This window comes from Capra hircus, chromosome 10 (assembly GCF_001704415.2).
Source record: "Capra hircus breed San Clemente chromosome 10, ASM170441v1, whole genome shotgun sequence".
In the NCBI taxonomy this organism is placed as follows: Eukaryota; Metazoa; Chordata; class Mammalia; order Artiodactyla; family Bovidae; genus Capra; species Capra hircus.
The window spans coordinates 95,573,625-95,586,203 of NC_030817.1; the positions used below are offsets into that span (position 1 = coordinate 95,573,625).

General features: G+C 40.5%; 1 protein-coding gene across 1 annotated transcript in view; it reads left to right on the forward strand.

The window, feature by feature from the left end:
- Window positions 1-12,579, forward strand: part of SFXN1 (sideroflexin 1) — a 55,761-nt gene that overhangs the window by 14,942 nt on the left and 28,240 nt on the right. The window contains exon 2 of the mRNA XM_018053705.1: window positions 2,949-3,121. Within this exon, the coding sequence (XP_017909194.1) occupies window positions 2,958-3,121 (164 nt within the window). The 5' untranslated portion in view covers window positions 2,949-2,957. The remainder of the gene's footprint in view (window positions 1-2,948; window positions 3,122-12,579) is intronic.

The window sequence follows — 12,579 nt, forward strand, 5'->3', positions numbered from 1 at the left end:
GACTTGGAATATTGTTTTTTCAAACAACAAAGTTTCTGACAGTCTGCAATTATGGAGAACAAGGTTTCTTATCCACAAGTGAGATAAGAAAGCAGGGTCACCCAAAAAATGGGTTGTTATGACACCTTTTAGCTGCATTATTTCAGAGAAATATGAAAGGAAGTGTTAGTTGCTCACTCATGTCTGACTCTTTGCGACTCCATGGACTGTAGCCCGCCAGGCTCCTCTGTTCCTGAAATTCCAGGCAAGAGTACTGGAGTGGGTTGACATTCCCTTCCCCAGGGGACCTTCCCCACCCAGGGGTCAAACCTGAGTCTCCCATGTTGCAGGCAGATACTTTACTGTCTGAGCCACCAGGGAAGCCCCTGGGAGAAATATGGTTTCCCGTTAACTTCACAGCTGACTTTATCTGTTTGTCATCTCAGCCTGCTTTAAGAATAATAGGGCTAATTTTTCACTTTCTCACTCTCCCTGACCAGCTATTTCACATACACTACATTCCTTGCATCTGCGGGCCCAATGTGCTTGATTTGGATCCAGTGGGCCATGATACATGTTAATTTGAGATTCTAATAAAGTTTAAATGACAGGCACTGACATCTTTAAACACTTCCAATCTAGTGAAGCACTGGAAAATAACTTAATGAAAAAATGACCTGGAAAAGAAAGCTACTAGAAGAGCCAATATTAGAAACGTAAGAAGAGGAAACCAGTATGAGAAAGCAGTGGTTTAAGCCATAATGGTGATCAAATCCTTTGACCTTCTAATATCATGTAGAGAGATATAGTTTAAGGAAGTCACTAGCTACGAGGGAAAACATTAGTAGACAGTGATACAGCATTACTTTTCATAGTGAAAAACTGAAAATAACATAAACTTTGAAGGTGTTGCTAAATACCCCAAATGAATATTTAGTGCCATCAGTTCAGCTCAGTTCAGTTGCTCAGTCGTGTCCGACTCTTTGAGACCCCATGAATCGCAGCAGGCCAGGCCTCCCTGTCCGTCACCAACTCCCAGAGCTCACTCAAACTCACGTCCATCGAGTCCGTGATGCCATCCAGCCATCTCATCCTCGGTCGTCCCCTTCTTCTCCTGCCCCCAATCCCTCCCAGCATCAGAGTCTTTTCCAGTGAGTCAACTCTTTGCATGAGGTGGCCAAAGTACTGCTTTAGCATCATTCCTTTCAAAGAACACCCAAGACTGATCTCCTTCAGAATGGACTGGTTGGATCTCCTTGCAGTCCAAGGGACTCTCAAGAGTCTTCTCCAACACCACAGTTCAAATGCATCAATTCTTCGGCTCTCAGCCTCCTTCACAGTCCAACTCTCACATCCATACATGACCACAGGAAAAACCATAGCCTTGACTAGATGGACCTTTGTTGGCCAAGTAATGTGTCTGCTTTTGAATATGCTATCTAGGTTGGTCATAACTTTTGAGTGCTTATGAAATAAGTTGAAGAAATAGGATATTAAAATACTAAGTATGAGATCAACTTTGTTATTTGTTTTAATTAGATGATAACCTGTATAGAAAATATCTGCAAAGAAATATATAAAAAGAGCAACAATAGTTATTTCAGAATAGCTAAATTGTAGTAGATTTTCTTTATTCATTTTCTACCATAAGCTTATATTATTCAAAATAGTACAATAAGCATGTATTACAACAATACAGAGCAGTTCTAACAATAAACATGTATTACTCAGAGAAAGAAATTAGTTACTTTAGAAAAAAGTAAGGGTTCTTAGCCAGAAAATAAGTACTTTATGAGAAAAATTACATGCTCCCATGTTATGACTATTCATGGGGTTGGCACAATGTGTTTTTCCCATTATGACCCTGTTAGATTGAAGAGCATAATTTTTCATTTTTGATTGGTGGTTTTTATGCTGAATAAGGCTGAATGAATCTGAATCTTTTTTTAATTGCAGAATTTTTAGCATGTGACCCTTCTTTTGCGTCAGTCACTTCTGCTTGTAGGAGTGACAGATTCAGTAAACCAGAATGCAGCGGTAGTTTGACATTGGTTCTTTCACCCAGAAAAAGAATTTCAAGCTTCAGTGCCTGTTACTGTTGGTGTTATTTCTGACTTTTCATATTTTAATTTTTTTCCAAAGGATAGGTTTTCAAAAGTAAGGGATGATGAAATAGTATGTCCTCTTAAAAACAACTGTGTGGGAAATTACTGAAATTTGTTTAGGATCAACTAAGATTTGCAATGAAATTAAAAGACGCTTACTCCTTGGAAGAAAAGTTATGACAAACCTAGATCGCATATTCAAAAGCAGAGACATTACTTTGCCGACTGAGGTCCATCTAGTCAAGGCTATGGTTTTTCCTGTGGTCATGTATGGATGTGAGAGTTGGACTGTGAAGAAGGCTGAGCGCCGAAGAATTGATGCTTTTGAACTGTGGTGTTGGAGAAGACTCTTGAGAGTCCCTTGGACTGCAAGGAGATCCAACCAGTCCATTCTGAAGGAGATCAGCCCTGGGATTTCTTTGGAGGGAATGATGCTAAAACTGAAACTCCAGTACTTTGGCCACCTCATGCAAAGAGTTGACTCATTGGAAAAGACTCTGATGCTGGGAGGGATTGGGGGCAGGAGGAGAAGGGGGCGACCGAGGATGAGATGGTTGGATGGTGTCACTGACTCAATGGATGTGAGTCTGAGTGAACTCCGGAATTTGGTGATGGACAGGGAGGTCTGGCGTGCTGCGATTCGTGGGGTCGCAAAGAGTCGGACACAACTGAGTGACTGAACTGAACTGAACTGAATTTTTGCAAACAAATTTAGGTTTGGACTTAAATTGTCTCTCTGCCATTTATTACAAAGTTATTTTCGTAAACTGAAGTGTCCGTAACTCTTTAGTGTAATTACAAAGTTTCCAAATGTATGGTAACATTATAAATCTTAAATCAGCTTGTCTTTCTGATCCTCTCCAGTCCAGGAAGATGTCTGGAGAACTTCCACCAAACATTAACATCAAGGAACCTCGATGGGATCAAAGCACTTTCATTGGACGCGCCAAACATTTCTTCACTGTAACTGATCCCAGGAACATTCTGTTGACCAACGAGCAACTGGAGGCGGCGAGGAAGGTAGTCCATGATTACAGGTAACACTGGTGCTTTTTTTTGTTTTGTTTTTTACTTTATTTTACTTTACAATACTGTATTGGTTTTGCCATACATTGACATGAATCCACCACGGGTGTACCTGCTTTCCCAAACATGAACCCCCCTCCCACCTCCCTCCCCATAACACTAGTGCTTTTTGACGTGATGTGTTAATAGATCATCCTGGTGGCCTCTTATCCTAACCCTTCCCTTAGTGAGTTTTCAACATGTTTTTGCAATTGAGTCCTTTTTATCAAAAGAAAAAAAAAAAGTGAGAAATAAGAAGACAGGTTTTGTACCCCATTGCTGACCCTTAACAGAAATATCCAAGATTCATAATAACCTGAATATAAGACAACCATCATCCAACTCATCAGTGCCCATCTGTGAGGTGCCCTGCCTCCCACTCTCTGATACAGCTACCCCTGCACCCACATCCTTCTGTCTCCAGGTAGAAGCTGCCTCTTACAAAACCAAGTTGTCAGGAATTAGGGTATGTTGGTCACTTCTTCTTAGATAAAGCCTCAGTGAATAAATCCCACATATAGTAGCTCAGATGGGAAGGATGCTGGTGGCATGGTTTGTAGGTTTGGGATGGATTTCGTCAGTTCAAAGAGCCAGGCGTGAGGTAGAGAAGAGGCATGAGCTCTAGGGCAATAGTCACAACTTTCATTTATTTTAAAATTTTTTAATGCAATTTTCAAAGGCTATACTCAATTTACAGTTATTAACAAAATAACTGTATGCTATGTTTTGAAATACGTCCTTGAGCCTGTCTTACACCCAGTGGTTTATACCTCCCAGTCTTCCACCCATATATTGCCCCCCCCAACTTATAACCACTAGTTTGTTCTCTGTATCTGTGTGCCCAATTCTTTTTTGTTATATTCACTGGTTTGTTGTATTTTTTAAATTCCGCATATAAGCGATAATTACGGTATTCATTTTTCTCCGTCTGCCATATTTCACTTAGTTAGCATAATGTCCTCCAATTCCATCCATGTTGCTGCAAATGGCAAAATTTCATTCTTTTTTATGATAAGTAGCATTCCGCATATATACATATATATATATAAATTCAGCTCAGTTCAGTCGCTCAGTTGTATCCAACTCTTTGCGACCCCATGAATCACAGCACGCCAGGCCTCCCTGTCCATCACCAACTTCCAGAGTTTACTCAAACTCATGTCCATCGGGTCGTTGATGCCATCCAGCCATCTCATCCTCTGTTGTCCCCTTCTCCTCCTGCCCTCAATCCCTCCCAGCATCGGTCTTTTCCAATGAATCAACTATATATACACACACACATATATATATCACATCTTCTTTATCCAGTCATCTGTTGATGGACGTGCAGCTTTCTTGATAGATAAATGACCATTAAGAAATATTAATATTTGAAGCTTCGTGGACCACAAAGGGTTTCCATTTTATTCTGCATGTGCTGTCTGTTCTTGCTGATTTCTTGGCTGTTTGCTTTTTGGTTGGTTGGTTGTTTTACAATCCTTTAAAAAAACAGCAGAAAAAACACTCTTAGCTAGCTAGCCATATAGGCCACAGACAGTACTTTTCTGACTCCTGCTCTCAGGGAAAGTCAGAAGCTGAGAATTGGACTAGTGTGAATGAGAAGCCTCAGCGTGCCATAGATAATGCATGCAGGGTGCATACCTGGCTGTCACATGGGTAGTCAGGGAAGCTAGGGGCAGTCTGCAAACTGTTGCCGAGCACTGAGCTGGCCAGGTCCTGGCATGCGCAGCCATGCAGAAGGAGGGCTTCCTAGGCAGAGAACGTCTTGGAGCCCTGTGAGCAAGTCCTGAGAAAAGAGGCAGCGGAAGAGAGCAGAAATGTTATTTCGAGAATTCCGACAAGTGAAATGTTCTGTGATTCTGGAACCAAAGCCAAGAAAAGAAGAGAGATAGAGAGGTAAAGACAGCTAGAGGAGTTGAAACGAAGCCATGAAGGAGATCGCAAAGCCCCTAAACTGGTAATAGCAAAATTAAAACCTTCACTGGAGCCAGTGGTGGAGAACTCAGGACCGCAGTGGTACCAAGAAAAAGCAGACACAGAGATGCCGGCGGCGGGGGAGGGGGGGGGGCGGGGGTGGTGGTAAACCTGAGTCACTCTCCAAGGGTGAGAATCCAAGGTCGCATACTTCCTATGCGAAGGGCCAGATGTAAATATTTTCGCTTTGAGAGCCCTACAGTCATTCTTTTGTGTTGTTTTGTGTGTTTGCCACCCTTTAAAAATGGAAAAACCATTGTTAGCTTCCCAGCCATTTAAAAATAGGACGTGACTTGTCAACTTCTGACCCAGGTGAAAAAGTGAGAGTGTGGAAAAGATTGTATTTCAACAGAATAGAGGATGGCGCGTGAAGACATAATTCATTGATGCTTCTCAAGGAGAAATTAGAAAAATGCGAACAAAGTAATAATAAGTAAATAAAGAATTTTCCTGTAGTGAAATATCTGGAAATTAAACTCACCCTGTTGTAGGCAGAGATCCCCGCAAAATAGAAATTTTTTTCCTTTTCTTTTTCTACAAAGAAACTTTTTAAAATGTTATAAGCAGCCAAAACAGGAAAAAAGTTATTTAAAAAAAGAATAAATGACATGGAAGTCAACCTTTTCATCTATGCACTGAGCACGTGAGGACAGCAAAAAATGTGCTGCGTTTCCTGGAGAAAGCACGCAACTGAGGAATTTTACACCAGAGCGTTTGTTTAGAGAGGCAACAGAAAAATATACATCAAAAATAAACTCCTGGGGACTTCCCTGGCCCTTCAGTGATAAAGACTTCATCTTCCAATGCAAGAGGGGCCTGTTCGATCCCTGGTCTGGAAACTCACAGCCAAAAAGCCAGAAGATAAAACCGAATCAATATTGTAACAAATTTGATAAACACTTTAAAAAATGGTTCACATCAAAAAAAAAAGTCTTAAAAAATGTAAAAAATAGACTCTTCATCAATCCTTTTTATGAGGTCAAGAAATAAAGCAAAATTGAGTTCAAAAATAAGAAATCCATAGTATGTAGTGATTCTGCAAACAATTCAAAATGGAATTACCATATATCCAGCCATTCTGCTTCTGGGCACATATCCAAAAGAAGAGGCAGCAGGGTCTTAAACAGATATTTGCATACTGGTGTTTATAGTAGCATTACCCACAGCAGCCAAAGGTAGAAGCAATGCAGGTGTCCACGGAAGGATGAATGAAAAAATAAAACATAGTCTATTCACACAGTAGAGTACTACTTGGCCTTCAGAACAAAGGGAATCCTAACCCTTGCTCAGTTCAGTTAAGTCGCTCAGTCGTGTCCCAGTCTTTGTGACCCCATGAACCGCAGCACGCCAGGCCTTCCTGTCCATCACCAACTCCCAGAGTTTACCCAAACTCATGTCCATTGAGTTGGTGATGCCATCCAACCACCTCATCCTCTGTCGTCCCCTTCTCCTCCTGCCTTCAATCTTCCCCAGCATCAGGGTCTTTTCAAATAAGTCAGCTTTTCTCATCAGGAGGCCAAAGTGTTGGAGCTTCAGCTTCAGTATCAGTCCTTCCAATGAATATTTAGGACTGATTTCCTTTAGAATGGACTGGTTGGATCTCCTTGCAGTCCAAGGGACTCTCAAGAGTCTTCTCCAGCACCACAGTTCAAAAGCATCAGTTCTTTGGCTCTCAGCTTTCTTTATAGTCCAACTCTCACATCCATACATGACTACTGGAAAAACCATAGCTTTGACTAGACAGACCTTTGTTGGCAACGTAACGTCTCTGCTTTTTAATATGCTGTCTAGGTTGGTCATAACTTTTCTTCCAAGGAGCAAGCGTCTTTTAATTTCATATCTGCAGTCACCATCTGATTTATTTATTTATTTTTGGAGCCCCAAAAATAAAGTCTGTAACAGTTTCCACTGTTTCCCCATCTATTTCCCATGAAGTGATGGGACCAGATGCCATGATCTTTGTTTTCTGAATGTTGAGTTTTAAGCCAACTTTTTCGCTTCCCTCTGTCACTTTCATCAAGAAGCTCTTTAGTTCCTCTTCACTTTCTGCCGTAGGGTGGTGTCATCTGCATATCTGAGGTTATTGATATTTCTCCCGGCAATCTTGATTCCAGCTTGTGCTTCATCCAGCCTAGCGTTTCTCATGATGTACTCTGCATAGAAGTTAAATAAGCAGGGTAACAATATACAACCTTGATGTACTCCTTTCCTGATTTGGAACCAGTCTGTTGTTCCATGTCCAGTTCTAACTGTTGCTTCCTGACCTGCATATAGGTTTCTCATGAGGCAGGTCAGGTGGTCTGGTATTCCCATCTCTTTAAGAATTTTCCACAGTTTGTTGTGGTCCACACAGTCAAAGACTTTGGCATAGTCAATGAAGCAGAAATAGATGTTTTTCTGGAACTCTCTTGCTTTTTTGATCTAATGGTTGTTGGCAATTTGATCTCTGGTTCCTTTGCCTTTTCTAAATCCAGATTGAACATCTGGAAGTTCATGGTTCATGTACTGTTGAAGCCTGGCTTGGAGAATTTTAAGCATTACTTTGTTAGCGTGTGAGATGAGTGCAATTGTGTAGTAGTTTGAGCATTCTTTGGCATTGCCTTTCTTTGGGATTGGAATGAAAACTGACCTTTTCCAGTCCTGTGGCCACTGCTGAGTTTTCCAAATGTAACTTCAACACAGATAAACCTTGAAGGCACTGCTCAATGAGATAAAAGGACAAATTATTGCATAGTTCCACTTATACGAGGTGCCTAAAGTAGCAATTACATAGAAACAGAAAAGAGAATGGTGATGGCCAGGGTCTAGGGAAGGGGAGGGTCAGGAGTTATTGTTTAAAGAATACGGTCTCAGTTGGGGACAGTGAAAAAGTTCTGAACATTGATGGTGGCAAGAGTTGGACGATAACATGAATATGCTTAGTATGCTAAAACTATACCCTTAAACATGGTTAACGTGGTAAATTTTATGTTATGTATATTTTATTATATTTAAAAAAATAAGGAAGCTGTAATATAGACTAGTGATGAATGCTGAAATAGTTAAAATAGAAATGGTTGTTGTGTTTCTAGTTATAAGGGCTTCCCTTGTGGCTCAGCTGGTAAAGAATCCACCTGCAATGCGGGAGGCCTGGGTTTGTTCCCTGGGTTGGGAAGAGCCCCTGGAGAAGGGATAGGCTACCCACTCCAGTATTCTGGCCTGGAGAATTACATGGACTGCATAGGGTGACCCATTGGGTCACAAAGAGGTGGACACGACTGAGTGACTTTCACTTTCTAGTTATAAAGCATTGTAAAGGCAAAGAGAAATTTTAAATGTTTTGTAAAAAAAAAAGTAGTATCTATCTGAATCTAAAGCCCTAGATTGTAGTATCAACAACAACAAAAAAAAGAGGAGGAATTAAAAGTATACCAGATATTTACTGTAAATAGGTATGTGCTTAGTTTCACAGCCATGTCCGACTCTTTGCTATCCCATGGACTGTAGCCCACCAGGCTCCTCTATCCATGGGATTTCCCAAGCAAGAATACTGGAGTGGGTTACCATTCCCTTCTCCAGGAGATCTTCACAACCCAGGAATTAAACTCGAATCTCCTGCATTGGCAGGCAGATTCTTTACCACCAAGCCTCCTGGGAAGCCCATTTTAACTAGGAGGTGGTCTCAGCGTGTGGTTTGGCTCTTCACCGTACTAGAGAAATGCCCTGTATTGTAGAATGGTTTTGAGAATCTTAACGGTAACCGTGGTCAAGTTAAATCTTAGTATGCCTTGGGCTTCCCTGGTGGTCAGACAGTAAAGCATCCACCTGCAGTACGGGAGACCTGGGTTCAATCCCTGGGTTCAAAAGACCCCCTGGAGGAGGGCCTGGCAACCCACTCCAGTGTTCTTTCCTGGAGAATCCCCACGGACAGACGAGCCTGGCGGGCTGCAGTCCATGGGGTTGCAGAGAGTCAGGCAGCACTGAGCGATTAAGCATACACAGCAGGTCTTCTAAAGTCCCAAAGTCATAAAAACTGACTGTGTGATAAGTGTAACAAAAGATAAAACCAAAAACCTGACATGAAAGGTTTTAAAATAGCATTAAATAAGATAAAAGAGACCAGATAGCCCAGTGATAACAATACATGTAAAAAAGGATCAAAATCCTCTACTAAAATCAAAGACTTTAAAATAGAGTAAAAACTACTTAAAAAGCTCAGCAGTGATGTGGCATCCCAGTAGGAATGCATGAGGGTTTCTAGCTGCATGACTCATCTCTGTATGAGGTTGTTGCCAAGGGAGAAATATGGTGCCTTCCTCCAAGAATCAATCAACACTTCATTTTCTCTTTTCATATAAGCCCTTAAATTATCTGTGTCATAAATTGCCTGGGCCTGCTCCACTGGGGATTAGGGGTAATGCTGCTTTAATCACGTCTGCTTTTGTATGTATTATATGTAATATTATATATAAGACATATGTATTCATTTGTAAAACCAATTGTTGAATTATTGGCTAAGACATACCCCAGAGTTCTCCTTCTTCCACCAAGAGACAAATTATCTGTGACCTTTCCGGGGAGGATATGTCACAGGGTTGCTGCTGCTGCTGCTGCTGCTGCTAAGTTGCTTCAGTCGTGTCCAACTCTGTGCGACCCCATAGACAGCAGCCCACCAGGCTCCCCCGTCCCTAGGATTCTCCAGGCAAGAACACTGGAGTGGATTGCCATTTCCTTCCCCAATGCATGAAAGTGAAAAGTGAAAGTGATGTCGCCCAGTCGTGTCTGACTCTTAGCGACACCGTGGACTGCAGCCTACCAGGCTCCTCCGTCCATGGGATTTACCAGGCAAGAGTCCTGGAGTGGGGTGCCATTTTAGTTGGTGTCAAAGAAGAATCATGTATATAGCATAGCTTCAGGAAGTGTGAATACCAATAATCTGTAGTTTTCGTGAGATTCCAACAATGCCACTTGAATGTAAACCCAACAGAAGGTAATAAAAACGGCTAACATTACAAAGCAGGACAGAGGTAACTGCGAATAAAAAGGAAGTTGTATGAAAACCAGACAAAATTCAATTCCGGGCAGATAGATCAGAAAAAAATTGATATTGAGAAAATGAACATGGTCAGTATTCATGAAACAGTTAATGTTGCATCATATACACAAAGAAAAGATCGTTAGAAACACAGACAGCACTTGATTAAACACAGTCATCTAATCACATCAGAATTGTTCAATACTTTCCTTTAACTGTATGAAAAGAAAAACCAGGAGTAAAATCACAAAGTAAAAATAATGAGAGAATTAACATCAAAACTTAGGGGATTGTGCCAGAATTGTACTGTGAAGGGAAGTTTAGAGTTTGACGTGTCCCTCTGATTAAACATTAAAGGCTGATAGCAAATGAACTGAGACTTCAGCTTGAGAAATTAAAGAGCGACGCAAGCTAATAAAAAGAAAATAGCAATAACACATAGCACGTGCCGTGGGCTGAGACTGCTTGAAGCACTTTACATGCTTTCATGTAAGCATCACAGCAAAAGTAAATGCTATTCATGTGCCCATTTTTCAGATGAAAGAACTAAGGCAGGAAAGGTTAGCTGGCTCTGAGTCCTGCCACTGTTAGGTGACAGAGCCAGCATAGGAACCCAGACAGTCTGGCTCCAGAGTACATTTTGTTAACTGCTCCATAGACCGCATTTCAAGGAAAACAGAAGGAAGTTCGTATTTGTTTAAAGTCAGAAATTAATAGAAAAATAAATGTAAAAACTAGTTCTTTGATAAACCTAGAGAAAGATAAGCCTCTAGCACATCTAATCAATACGAAATAAATGCATAAAATTCAAACTATATGGCAAGAGGATAAGGAAGTTTCCTATGGGAAACAGAAATACAAAAATAAAGCCTACTATTTAGCTCTTTGCTAAAAATTTCAGAAATCTTAGTAAAGTAACTAACCCTCTATGAACATACAAATTACCAAAATTGACTCAATGCAAAAGAAGGCAAGAGAAAAAAGGAATGAGGAAGAAATGAGATGAATAAAAAATAAAGAGAAAGATGGAATAGATAAATAAATATAAAACTTTCCCACTAAAATCTCTCAGACCAGTTAGCATCACAGGTGAAAGAAATCATTTCTTCATAGGAAGAAACAATACCAGTTCCGTCACAAACTCTCCCAGAAAATAGAAGAGGGGGAAAGTCTTCCTCACCCATTTTATGACACTGTTGACAGCAAAGCCAAAGGGATTGCAAGAAAAAAATTACAGCCCAATGTCCCTCATTACCATAGACACGAAAATCCTCAACAAAATTAACAGCTTAAATCTAGCCATATATGAAAAGGATAATACCCAAAATGAGCAGAACCCAAATGTGGTTTATTACAACAATGCAATTTCATTTTAACGTTTGGAAATTACTGTATTAGTAGTCTATGACAGAAAAACATACGGTCATCTCAATAGATGCAGAGAAAGCAGACAGAAGAATCCAACATCAAGTCATGATAAAACTCAGCAAACTAGGAATAGAAGGAATAAAGTATGTCTAAGAAAACCCTACAACAGACACCAAATTTAATGATTAAAGAATGAAAACTTTTCCCGTGAGATCAAGAACAAAGCCAAGAGTTCAACAGTTACTACTTTCATTTAGCATTCTGTTAAGTAGCTAGTAGTCCAGTAAGAAAAAATAGCAACATAAAAGATGTATAGACAGGAAAGGAACTAAAACTGTCTTCATTCACAGAAAGCATGATCATCTGTGTAGGAAAAATCTACCAAAACTGCAAATAGAGCCCGTTTAGCTCAATCACGAGATATAAGATCAATATACAGAAATCAACTGAGTTTCTATTTGCTGCTGCTGCTGCTCCTAAGTCGCTTCAGTTGTGTCTGACTCTGTGCGACCCCACAGAAGGCAGCCCACCAGGTTCCGCCATCCAGGCAAGAACACTGGAGTGAGTTGCCGTTTCCTTCTCCAGTGCATGAAAGTGAAAAGTGAAAGTGAAGTCGCTCAGTCATGTCTGACTCTGTGCGACCCCATGGACTGCAGCGTACCAGGCTTCTCCATCCATGTGATTTTCCAGGCAAGAGTACTGGAGTGGGGTGCTCTTGCCTTCTCCATGAGTTTCTGTTTAGTAACAACTAATAACTGGAAATTGAAATTTTACATATGGTATTTTCAGTAGCAACAAAAATATTAAATGCCTGATTTCAAGATTTACTATCAAGCTCAAGTAATCAAAACAGTATAGCATAAAGATAGGTATATAGGTCAGTGGAACAGAATAGGGGATCCCCAAATAGAATTCTCAAGATAATTCAGTAGAGAAAGAATATTCTGTTTGATGAGTGAGTCTGGAAAAATGGATTTTCGTATTAAAAAAAGTTTAATCCTTAAACAAAACCATAAACATAACTTGAAATGAATGATAACCCTAAATATACAAGCCAAAACTATAAAGCTTCTA